The sequence below is a fragment of the Rhincodon typus genome, chromosome 45, assembly GCF_021869965.1.
Source record: "Rhincodon typus isolate 14 chromosome 45, sRhiTyp1.1, whole genome shotgun sequence".
In the NCBI taxonomy this organism is placed as follows: Eukaryota; Metazoa; Chordata; class Chondrichthyes; order Orectolobiformes; family Rhincodontidae; genus Rhincodon; species Rhincodon typus.
Window position 1 is genome coordinate 7,715,314 of NC_063376.1, and position 12,434 is coordinate 7,727,747.

Consider the following 12,434-nt stretch of genomic DNA (forward strand, 5'->3'; position numbering starts at 1 on the left):
CCTTCCAAGCCCACGGCCGCTACCATCCCGAAGGACAACGGCAGCAGATATGCTGGAACACCACCACCTGCAATTTCCCCTCCAAGCCTTCACCATCCAGACTTGGAAATATTTAACCATTCCTTTAGTGTTGCTATGGACTCCCTCCTCAACAACATTGTGGATCTACCTACACCAAATGAACTACAGCACTTCAAGAAGTCAGCTCACCATCACTTTCAAGGGCACTAGGTATGGGCAATAAATTCTGGCCCAGCCAGCAATGGCCCTATCCCAAAAATGAATTTTAGAAATGCTTTGTGTATTCAGGGATTGAACTTAAACTTGGATGTTTCATTTAGTCACTAAAATCTTTAACTCTGTTTCTTCCTGACCTACTCTGCTATTTATATCCAAAACCCACATCTGCTTGGCATTTCCTTTGCGGCTCTTGGATTTATCTACATATGATTTAAGAGTAGGCCATTCAGCCCCTTGAGTCTGTTCTGCTGTTTGGTAAGATCACAGCTGATTCAATTGCAGTTTCAACTCTCCCTTTTGTGCCTACTCCCTACACACTTTTGACTCTTGTCTGTCAAAAATCTAAGTCTGCCTTAAAAACATTTAATGACCCTACCTCCAAACTTCTCTGGGGAGGAGAATTTCACAGAGCAACCAAAAACTGTCAGAGAAGCCAGGTGACCGTGCAATTGCTCAAGATCACAAACTGCACACACACACAAAAAATTCAGTGTCTGTTTTGCTCTGGGTTCATTATTAGTTATCAGCTTGGTTAAGCTCACATCCTCTTATTTGGATGGGATGGGGAATTGGGGTTGAGTGGCCAGCTGTGGAAGATCATCAAATAGGAGCTGCCATTGTTACCTTGGTTGCTGGATACTCCGAGATGACAGCCAGCCTCCACAGGATGTGAAAGTGAGCACAGAGCAGCGCTTGTACAATGATCTGAGGAGGAAGAGGGGATGAGGGCAAGAATTAACCATACATAACATTTTAAATTCAGCCAACTCAACTATTCACACACAGAGAAAGTAAATGCAGCCTTTCCTCACTAGAGTTTAGAGGAATGCAAGACGGTCTCTGAGATATACATGATTCTGAAAGGGCCAACAAGCTAGATAACAGAAAGATTTTTCCTTAGATAAAGAGATTAGAACAATTGATCATTGCCTCAGGGTAAGGGGTCAGCTGTTTAGGACTGAAGCACAGAATAATTTGTTCAATAAGGGGACAAACAACCTTTGGAATTCTTGACTCCCGAAAGCTGTGGCTGCTCAGTTATTAAATAAATAAATAATGGGAATCAGTTATTTCCTTAAATTTCAAAAGCTGTATGGGATGAGAGATAGCGTGGGAAATGGACGCTCAGTCATGTTGCATACCAGAGCAGGGTAAAGGGGCTGCACGGTCGACAACTGCTCTGAGTTCTCATTCTCCTATAAAACCTGCTCCCACCCCTGCCAAATGGACATATGAAAGCATGCACAGTCCAGTGAGGAACTCTAGGAGGAAGTAGTGGCTCATTAGAAAGATTGAAACTGCATGAGTGGCCTTTTGTAAAGTCAGGCATTTCTCAAAGAGCAGCAATCATGCCTTTGAGGTAGAAGTTCAGGGGATCAAGTCCCACTCAAGAAACGCAGGCAATGATCAGGCTGACACAGTGAAGGTCAGTGTTCTACCTGAGAGTCACCACCAAGGGAGTGACAGTCTGTTGGAAGGTCAGCATGACAGAAGCGCTGGACTGTTAAAGGGCTCGGTGCAGTAGGAACACTTAGACTGGCAGAGTCAGTGCTGAAGGAGCATTGCAATGTTTTCAGATGAAACGACATGTTTGCTCTGTCAGGCTGATGTCAGTATCTTAGCCAATGAACAAATATTAAATGGAATCTTGAACAGATTATCTGATAAATTTTTCATTCCTGCTCATGGAGTCTTGCTGTTTACAAATTGGTGATTGCATTTTCTACATGACCAGGAACTACACTGGCTTTAAAAACACTTTGGGACATTACAAGCCTCTTGTTCAATTTAGTGGTGGCTTTAAACATTCATTTGCCATTAATGGTCCAGCATCGGGTACAACCTGCAAAAAGTCTTTAACATGTGTCTTGGCCCACACTTAAACTTATTTGCCCAATGAACAACAAGCAGCCCATTCGTCACAGAAACCAACAAAGTCACTTGCCGAGAAACCTGACCTCTGACCAGTGACAAAGCTCAACTGCTTCTTCTCCGATTTGTGCCTTCGAACGGTGTTAAGAATCTCCTACACTGTCAACACTGGGAGCTAGCTGGCAAGCAGCTGCTGTACCTGTTCTGGGATCTCTCCTGTGTCAATCCCTCGTTCCAGGACACGACAGCAGTTATCGAATAACTCCCACCTGGTAAGGTCATGGGCACTGCAAAGACAGATGAGAACAGCAGGCTTCACTCAAGCAGTCAACAACACCATTGCCTGTGATATAATAGAATGTCCCAATATCCTCCTATGGGGCCTTATGAAACAAAGTATGATAAAGACGACTCATTCTGAGATAGTGGAGCAGATGACCAGAAGCTTGCTCAAACAGGAAAGTTTTAAGGAGCTTCCGAAAGGTTGTGGGGAGAGGTGGAGAGGTGTAGGGAGAGAATTCTAAAGCTTAGGGTCCAGACAGCTGAAGACACAGCCACCAACAGCGCAACAATTAAATTGAGGGACCTGCAAGAAGCTTTACTTACATGAGCAGAGAAATTGTCGAGGTTGCTGGGTCTGGAGATGTTACATAGATACGAAGGGGGAAATATCATGCAAGGTTTTGAGAACAGAGCAGCAGAATTTGAACATTTCAGTGTTGCTGGACTAGGAACCAGTGTAAGTCAACATAGATAGGGGCGATAGTGCAAGGTAGGAAATAGACTGCAGAGTTTGGGATGATAAACTTCATGGTGTTGGGGATATGGGATCAGATATGACATTAAGGTAGCAAATAGTCTGGCTCAGCCTCAGAAGTTGTAGGGAGAGGGAAATTGTCAGTAGTTAGAGATCAGAATTTGGATCGTTGGTAAAAGATAATGTCTTCAAGTCTTACCAATAATATAACAGGAATGTAGCAGAAAATTTAGTAATAGTGAAACAGTAGAGAGGGGTGATGATAAGGTACCAGCTGTGTTGCCCACATACATATAAAAACGAATGTTATGTTTTAAGATCATGCACTACTTGAGGACCTGACCATATTAGGTATCATCAGAGATAGTCAGTAGCACTACTCCCTGAATACAGAGTTTATAAAGATAACAGATTGCCTTAGACAGGCAAAGTGAAAGATTTTAAAAATTATGCCCCAACTCAATTTTCTCACCACTTTCTTTTAGCACCTAGCAGAATAAGTTCTATCTACACCCCAAAAAAAAAAAAACACTCATTGCCTTAAGGTTACACTGAACCCAATTTGCATTTCCTTTAATCACCATTACGCTGTCCCTACCTCCGCTGTATACTACAGGGTGCAAACTACTGGTCTAATATACCTGCCTGTTGTTTGAGTATCAGCTGTGCTTGTCTGTAATGGAACCACACCTGTGTCAGCACTCTTTCATTCCAGGGGAGGCAGTGGTATGGTGCTAGTGTCACTGGATTAGAAATGCAGAAGCACACGCTAATGCCCTGAGGGATATCGATTCAAATTCCACCATGGTAGTTGGTGAAATTTAAATTCATTAAAAAAATCTGGAATAAAGAGCTGCCCAGATGGCGGTCATGTAACAATTGTTGATTGTTGTAAAAAACCCATCTGGTTCATTAATGTCCTTTAGGGAAAGAAATCTGCCATCCTAACACCTTAAGAATGACTCTAGAGACATGGCATGTGGCTGACTCTTGACTGTCCTTTAGGCATTGCCCACACCACATGAATGAATAAAAACAATTTCTGATGTTACTGGATCCCAGATTTAATTTTAAAGATCTAACGTAGAAGACTTCCTGCATTTATGAACGGCTACTTTATATTGTCCTGCGTTGTGCTCCGACGGCTGAATAGAATCAAGAACAGAACTTATTCGCAACCCAAATAAGTATTTAGAAAAACCTTTGATCCTTAACGGTCTTTGAACACTTCCCACTGCTTTATATCCCCATAGGTCTGCTTGTTTACAACTAAATCCAAGTTAGCATCTTCATATCTGTTCAGTCTTATCAAAAACAATAGAAACCAAGAGAACTGCGGATTCTGTAAATCAAAAGCAAAAACAGAAATTGCTGGAAAAGCTCAGCAGGACTGGCAGCATCTGTGGAGAGAAATCAGAGTTAATGTTTCGGGTCCAGTAACCATTTCTCAGTGTTATTAAAAAACAATCCTAGTTTCTTACGAGATCTCCTATTCAAACTCGATCACGTCACGGTCACTACCCACAAGATGCTCTATTATTATGTTACTCATTAGCTAAGGCTTGTTAATCAGTTGTTGAAAGTGGTTAGTTGTTTTCCTTGTTAATTCTAAAATTTATTCATGAAATATGATCAAGACGATGTGACCAGAACTGCTGAACTTAGCACCTGCTGCCAAGGTGGAGTTACCAGGTTTCTGTGCAAACCCCTAAACAGAAGCAAGGATTGTAAAATTTCTCAATAACAAACACCAGTAATTCAGAGGCCCATATTAATGGTCTGTGGAACAGGGCTTCAAACCCCACCGCGGCATCTGGTGGAATTGAAATTCAAGTTTTAAAAAGATGTTGAAATGAATCATTTGGTCTCAGAAACAGCAACTATGAAGCGGTCATCGATTGTCAAAAACTTCCATCTGACTTACTTATGTCCCTTAGGGAAGGAAACGTGCCATCCTTACCCTACCTGACCTATCCAGTCAGATGTAGGCTCCAAGTAGCTCTCATTCATGTTCTGTACTTATACTTGGGATGGAGGTCCAGGCTGGTCTTACCCAGACAGGAGTGCAACGCAAGCTGGTTACTCCCTAGGGGTGCAAGATCCAGGGTGGTTACACCCCAGAAGGTAGAGGTTCAGGAGGAGTGGGGACCCAGGCTGATTACAACCACATCTCCCTGGTTTCTCCTGGGGATTTGTGTTTCCTCAGACTTAATGCCTCACTTACTTGTAGAGGGCAGTGATTCTCTTCAGTGATGTCGCCACTGTGTACAGGTTATCCTCATCTATCTCTCCAACCTGGAATCATAGAGACAAACATCAGTCACCCTTCAGTGTCCCCGAAAGTTTCCCTACCCTAGCATCTGTGACTCCAATCAGAACACTGTGTCTCCATCACTCACTGTTCCTCATCCTCAGATGTGCTGATCCCACTGTCACTGCACACCACCCCTACATCTGTTACCTCCCCTTCAATGGGAACAATGCGTCCCCGCACCCCACATTGCCCTTCCACTCTAACTCTCACTGCCCACCATCACTCCATGCTGACTGCTCATCAGCCCTACAACCTCGCTCAGTTCCTCCTACCTTCAAAATTTTTAATACTGCTGAAATCCCACCAAATCACTGCAGGGTTCATACCCTGTGAGTCTCATTTTCAACCACAGGTTGCATTTATGTAGCACTGGTTGACAACGTAAATCACACCAAGGTCCAAGATATTGGAACATTATCAACACAACTAGACTGTGAGCAGGAGATATCGAATCAGGTCACTAAAAGTCCGTCCAAGAAGTACATTTTAAACAGTGTCTTAAGGGATAAGGCAAAGGAGGAGAGGTTTAGGGAGGGAATTCCAGCAGCTGAAGGCACAGCTCCTGATTAAACTCGAGAACGCTAAAGAGGTCAGAAGTAGAATAAAGGCCGGAGGAGATTACAGAGCTAGGGTGGGGTTTGAAAACAAGAATGAGAAGTCTAAAATTGACCTATTGTTAGACTTTGCTCCCTCCAGGGGTTAGTGAAGGTTGTGGTTTAGACTGACCTCATGCAGCAGCTCCTCCACGGAGTGAGTGAATATTTCGACCAGAGTGTCAACGATCTGACTGCGAGCAATGTCCACACGATTCCGGATGGTGTATTCCTCATTGCACAAGGTGTAGTATGCTCGGCTACATGCCTCCAGCACGTTCATCTCCGTGTGCTTCTCAACAATGTCCCGGATCTGCTTGAGCAGGAGGTCCAAATACTGGAAAGGCGGGAGAGATTGTTAGCATTGATGGGGAACTAATGGTGCAGAATTGTAGGGGTGTGGTGGGGAAGTCAAACAGCAAGCCTAGTTAGAGAGTACTGTAGCCTCACACCCAACCTTACCTTCTCTAGTCGCCTCGTGCAATAAACGTCCAAATCGAAGAAACCAGGAATCAGTAGCAGATTTGCAACTTTCTCAGCATCTGCAGAGTACTGAAACAAAAATACATACTGCATATCGGTAAACGCTCCTCTGTTCCTACCCACTCAGCTAAAAAGCTGCTATTTCAGCAATGACTCTCGCACCCTCTGGCAATTAGTCTCCCTTATTGCCTCAGTAGAACAATCTACTCTGCACCTCCCTCCTTCAAAAACAAAACCATTCCACCGACTTTAATAAACAGCTTTGGCCCTGATCAAAACCCTTCACATTGTGATAGCCAAAGACTGTACAATGCTTTGTTCCTCTCTTTACCTTGGCCACGACCTGCGCAAAATCGTGCCCCTTCCCCTTACCTTGGCCACGAGTTAGAATCATAGAATTCCTACAGACTGGAAGCAGGCCTTCAAGTCCACACCGACCCTCCGAAGAGCATTCCACACAGATCCCCCACCTACCCTGTCACTGTAATCCTACATTCCCCATGACTAATCCACCGAGCCAACAAATCCCTGGACACAATGGGCAATTTAGCATGGCTAATCTGCCTAACCTGCACATCTTTGGTCTGTGGGAGAAAACTGGACTACCTGGAGGAAACCCATGCAGACATGGGAAGAATGTGTAAACTCCATACAGACGATCATTAGAGGGTGGATTCAAAGCCGGGTCCCGAGCGCTATGCAGTAGCAGTGCTAACCACTGAGCCACCGGACCACCCAAGTTATGCAATGATGACCATAACCCAATACTTACCTTGGCCAGGAGCTGTGGAATGATGACAATTAAATGTTCAGATAGTTTAACCCGGTCGTCCATCTGTTGCTTCTTCTCTTTTACAGTCAGGAGCTGTTTTAAGACAAGACAACTATCAGACCCGAGAATCCAGAATTACAGGACCATTATCCTGACACCTCACCCCATCGGGTCACCTAATTCACAACACACCGTCCCTCACTCTTGGATCACCTAATCTACACCACACAGACATCACTCGGACACTTCTGCATACTTCCTTCCTCCAGCAAGTGTCCCACCTCCAGGATAATGATGTTCTTTGTGGATTCTCCAACTTTCCCAGAGCTCCAACTCAGCAACCATATTCAAATGCAGCAAAACAATATGCAGATCTGGGCTGACAGGTGGCAAGTATTATTCAGACAGCACAGATGCCAGGCAATGGCCTTCTCCAACAAGAGAGGATGTAACTATCACCCCTCGGCATTCACACACACACACAAAAGTGCCCACAACTGCAAATGTGCCTTCCTCAGCTTGAATCCAAGGCACAAGTCAGGGGTGTGACTGTATCATCCTACTCGCCACCACTTGCCAGATGGGTGCAGTTCCAACAACACTCAAGAAACTCAACACCATCCAGGATAAAGCAGTCCACTTGACTGGCACCACATCCACAAATATCCACCCCATCCACCATCGACAGTCAGTAGCAGCAGTGTGTACCATCTACAATGCGCACTGCAGAAATTCAGCAAGGTTCCTTCAACAGTATGCTCCAAACTCCCCACCAGCACCATCTAGAAGAACAAGGGCAGCAGATACATAGGAATACCACCTTCTGCCGATTCCTCTCCAAGCCACTTACCATCCTGAATTGGAAATATCTCAGCATTCCTTCAATACTGGTGGCTCAAAATTTTGAAACTCCCCTGTTGACGACATTATGGGTCTCCCTGTACCAAACGGAGTACAGTGGTTCAAGAGGCAGTAGGGATGGACAATAAATGCTGGCCACATCCCAATGAATGAATAAAACAACAACAAAAAAAAACGAATCCAAACTGTCCCCTTTCCCGTCCCAGGTTCGTAGAGGACACCTGATCTGAGAACATAACATTACCTTTTTCCCAGAATGCCTGCCGATTGGTGGGTGACCCTCCACTGCTTGTCGCATCGAGCACACCATTAGTTCGATCAGAGCACTCTCCTCCTGATCACTGAGTCCTATAACACAGGGGAAGTCTCATCACAGATGCGGGATCCAGCTCCCAATAGAACACAATTGCAATTACATATTAACACAAATCAGCACAGCACCCACTCTCCTTCCTTCCCACCATCCACCACCCGCAACCCACCAATTCAGTAGGCCAAAGTAACCCAGTGGGGCTCAGCACAGCCAGATTCTAACCCAGCCCAGCCATACACAGCTCCAGCATGCCCCACCCTAACCCAGCACAGTCTCACACCGCAGCTTGGTGCGACGCGCGTGACAGAAATCTACCCATAAACATAACTAATAACCAGGAACGTACCGTCCTCACCATCTCCAATCTCCTCTAGGAGCAACTCCGTCATCCCTTCCCAATCCTTCAGGACTGAGCCAGCGTGGTCCCACAGACTGTCCACTAGGTATGCACAGTGCTCATGGAGCTGAGGAGGGAGACAAGTGAAGTGAAGTTAATCAGTTTTCAGAGCAGGAAGAAAGCTACTTGTGTCTCCAGCTTGCAGCATTGTTGAGCAACATCTTTTATGAATTTCAATATTGGTGGCACGTGGACTGGTGGTGGTCTTGTCAGATCAAAAGGCATACTCCTTTTTCATAGGCAGCGCACATACCCTACCTCAGCCAGTCTGCATTTGCAAAACCCAAAACAAAATCTGTTGTTTGATGCAGTGCCACAGCTGTGCAACACTTGCTGAACAATCTTGAGAACTTGCCACTTCAATAACTAGTTTAAGACAGTCAGTCAAGCCAATAACGTAGCTCATTTGTGCTCACTAGAAATGACACAGGGGCCGGTTCTCTGTAAATTAGAGGAACATGTTCAAATCTGTACTTGTTTTGAATTATCCAGAAGCTTGGGGAGCCTATAATTTCCTTCTTTTTTTTTCCCCATGGCAAGGCTGGGGCTCACGAGAGTCAACTTGCTAACCACTAAGCACCCATGTCTCCCTGACCCAAAACCAGGCAGGCCTCCTAGAGCTCCAGATCCTTACGTACCCTATCCCTCCCCAAACATTCTAGACCTCACAGATCATCATATCACTACACCTTGGTAGAGTTACCAAGTCAGCAAACGGAAAGGTGACTATGAGTGACAGGCCTTCCCATCAGCAACACTGCACTGTACCTCACTCTCCAGGAAAAAAGTGAGAACCAATTTAATGAATTCGCCATTGACACTGCGCCTTCCTCGGTCTTTGGCCACAGCCTCCTCTTGTTCTGCGTCATAATGCCTCCGCAACCTAAAGGAAAAAGAGAGACCGGCAGCCAATTACAGCTCAGATGTACAACTGGACTGAGCACAGCTGAAGGCAACCCACACCTATCTTGTATCTGCCATTATCTAGAGACAATGTGAGCCAAACGTGGCCAACTTACCCACTTCTCCCTCACTGTTCCTGGTGCAATGGGTTTCTGAGGTGACCTGATAGTACTTTTTGCAAGGTCACTCTCCCGACGGGCTTTATACTCAATTTGCAATGAGATCACTGGGCAGAAATCTCAGGAGTGGAAGCCTCCCTTTGTACAGGATCATATGAAATAGCAACAGGAGTAGGCCTTTTGACCCATTGAGCCTGCTCCGCCATGTAGTAAGATCATGGCTAAGCTAACTGCGACCAGAGCTCCACGTTTCTGCCTGTATCCCACAACTCAAAACTCCATATAACTTGACCTTGAATATTTTCAATGGTCCAGTCCCCTTTATTTGAGGGAGCGGGCAGGAATTCTAAAGACCAACAAGTTCCTCCTCTCCAACTCAAACCTTTTAGCTTGAAACTCTCCCCTGAGTTAGAGATCCCGTCCCATGCAAAGAAACATCATCTCAGCATCCACCTTGTCTAGCCCCCTTTGAATCGTGTGTTTTAGCATGATCACCTCACATTTTTCTAAATCTAATTTGAGATATTAAAATTGAGTAGACTACAGCATAAAAGAGTCACTAACTACATGCCCAGTAATAAAAACAGCGAGTTTACGAAGAACCGGAATCTGACTTACTTCACATGGACAAACTGCCCAGCAGCCGCCGCAGTGGGACGGTGAGAGGCATACACCAGCGGATAAACACACTCGCACTCCTCATTGGTCAACACATCTTCGGTATTTCTACAGGGGCCACACGAGAAAACAAGCAGCGTTTAAATGACACCTTAAACAGGATATCGCAAGTCACTTTTCCCACTCATTATTTACTTTCAAAAGCATTATCGTTTATTGCAGTGTAGGAACTGAGACAGCCACACTTGTAAGGTCGCAAAATTCCACACATAGGAATGAGATAACAGACAGATCATCTATTATTAGTGCTGTTGGCTGAAGGGGCAGATGCTGTTCAGAACACCAGGGACAGCAACTCTGCCCTTCTTCATAATAATGGCCCAAGGAATCTTTTATCCTACTGACAGGCCAGGTCTCAGGGCCCATACGAGGCAGGCTTACAGGCTCATGTCTCTCAAGTGGGCCTTGAACCTGCAACATCTTGATGGAAGGAAATATCAGAACAACCAAGAGGACAAATGAGAAATCAAATCCCTGAACAATAGTCCTAGAACAAACCCAATGCAAGGATTGAGAATTCAGATGCACTCGTAAAGTCTCCCTCAATAGTACCTTCTAAACCAATGACCTCTACTACTGAGAAGAACAAAGGCAGCAAATGTATGCAAACACCACCACTGGGAAGTTCCCCCACAAACTCACCATTACATTACAACTGCATCACCAAACCTTCATTGTGACTGGATCAATGTCCTGGAACTCTCCCCCTAATAGCAAAATGGAAGTATCTTGACCATTTCACCATGGGTAATCGGGGGGAACGGGGAACAATAAAAAGCTGACTGAGCGGAGATGCTCACATCCAATGAATCAACAGTGGATAAAAAGTACTTACTTCAGAATGAGAGTCAATAGCCTGACTGCTTCCACCGCAACATCATAATCCACATCCAGGACCATGGACACCATTCTGTCCTACACAGACATGAAAAGTACAAGGAGTCAATACAACCGCAGAGCAGCATTTGTTATAGTCAGAGAGCAAGATAGTGCCAGACCCCCTACCAGAGTGTAAGCAGAGCCAGAATGCAACCCAGTACCAGCCACACTATTCACTGGCGAAGGGTATTTGCCATGGCTCATTGGACTTGTCCTGTGCAGCTGCAATTAAGGAAGACATGTACCTTGAATCGGTTGGTGAAGAGCTCCAGTTTCTGAGTGATTTCTTTGCTTTCGTACAGATTCTGGAGAGACTTCAAACATCTCAGCCTCACCTCCCGTTGCTGAAAGAGAGAGGCAGGTCAACTGTTGTTAGGACCAATTGGAAGGGGAGGGTGTGGGAAGGCTCCAACTTTCAACTCAGTCTACATTGATGCTACACTCCTCCCCATGACCCCATACGCCCAGACAGAGAACAGCTCCAGATGCAAGAAAGGCAACATTTTCACAAAAGGAGGAAAGTGTGTGACATAAATGAACCTGCGCTGGAGAACTGCTGCCAATCCAACCCACAGCGCCAAGTCTCTCTGATGTTAGCCCGTCTCTTATGTGGCCGATACCATATATTCTCTGCCCTGCCTCAGTATGTGAATGGCACCCTCCCATCACACTGAGTATAGTGCCACAGCCTTGTACCTTGTGTTTGAGCTGCAGATTTTGATTTATTAGTCATATTGATTGTTGGCCTATACTGGAGTGGCAAAATGGAATTATAAATAATATCAGGGATGATTGTGCTGAATGTTACAATCATTCTGTAACAGTACTGATCAAAGTTCGAGGAGCTGAATGACCTAATCCTGGACAGGCTTGACAAGTTTCATATTGGGTCCGGAAAAACACTTGGGTCTCTGCCCTTTCATCCTTCATCATTTGACCATCATCATAGGAATGCAGTGCCCTGCGCTTGTTTGCTCCAAAATTTCTCTGATCATTTGTACTGATTCCTTCACTTACTCTAAATCCACATCTATCCCCCACCATGCTGTTCCCTCCCCCTACTCAACCCCACTGCTTGCATTAAAGTCAGCCAAGTTGGCGTGACACAGACTAACATTAAAGTTTAAGTTACCCAGTTCTAGGTCTGTGCTGCCCTAACTGAAAGTTCTTCCATCTGGTCCATTTATCTTTTAACAATTGTCCCCTCTTCTGACAACTGAGTAAATGATCAAAATGCGTATTAGGACAGATAA

At 45.0% G+C, this 12,434-nt stretch overlaps 1 protein-coding gene across 1 annotated transcript in view; it reads right to left on the reverse strand.

Annotated features, from left to right (window-relative positions):
• Positions 1 to 12,434, reverse strand: part of LOC109922845 (cohesin subunit SA-1-like) — a 44,075-nt gene that overhangs the window by 13,391 nt on the left and 18,250 nt on the right. The window contains exons 14-25 of the mRNA XM_048620085.1: positions 11,427 to 11,525; positions 11,138 to 11,217; positions 10,243 to 10,350; positions 9,371 to 9,485; positions 8,552 to 8,669; positions 8,137 to 8,240; positions 7,032 to 7,124; positions 6,239 to 6,328; positions 5,910 to 6,113; positions 5,094 to 5,164; positions 2,312 to 2,399; positions 865 to 945 (exon numbers count right to left, since the gene is read on the reverse strand). Coding sequence (XP_048476042.1) covers positions 865 to 945; positions 2,312 to 2,399; positions 5,094 to 5,164; positions 5,910 to 6,113; positions 6,239 to 6,328; positions 7,032 to 7,124; positions 8,137 to 8,240; positions 8,552 to 8,669; positions 9,371 to 9,485; positions 10,243 to 10,350; positions 11,138 to 11,217; positions 11,427 to 11,525 — 1,251 coding nt within the window. The remainder of the gene's footprint in view (positions 1 to 864; positions 946 to 2,311; positions 2,400 to 5,093; positions 5,165 to 5,909; positions 6,114 to 6,238; positions 6,329 to 7,031; positions 7,125 to 8,136; positions 8,241 to 8,551; positions 8,670 to 9,370; positions 9,486 to 10,242; positions 10,351 to 11,137; positions 11,218 to 11,426; positions 11,526 to 12,434) is intronic.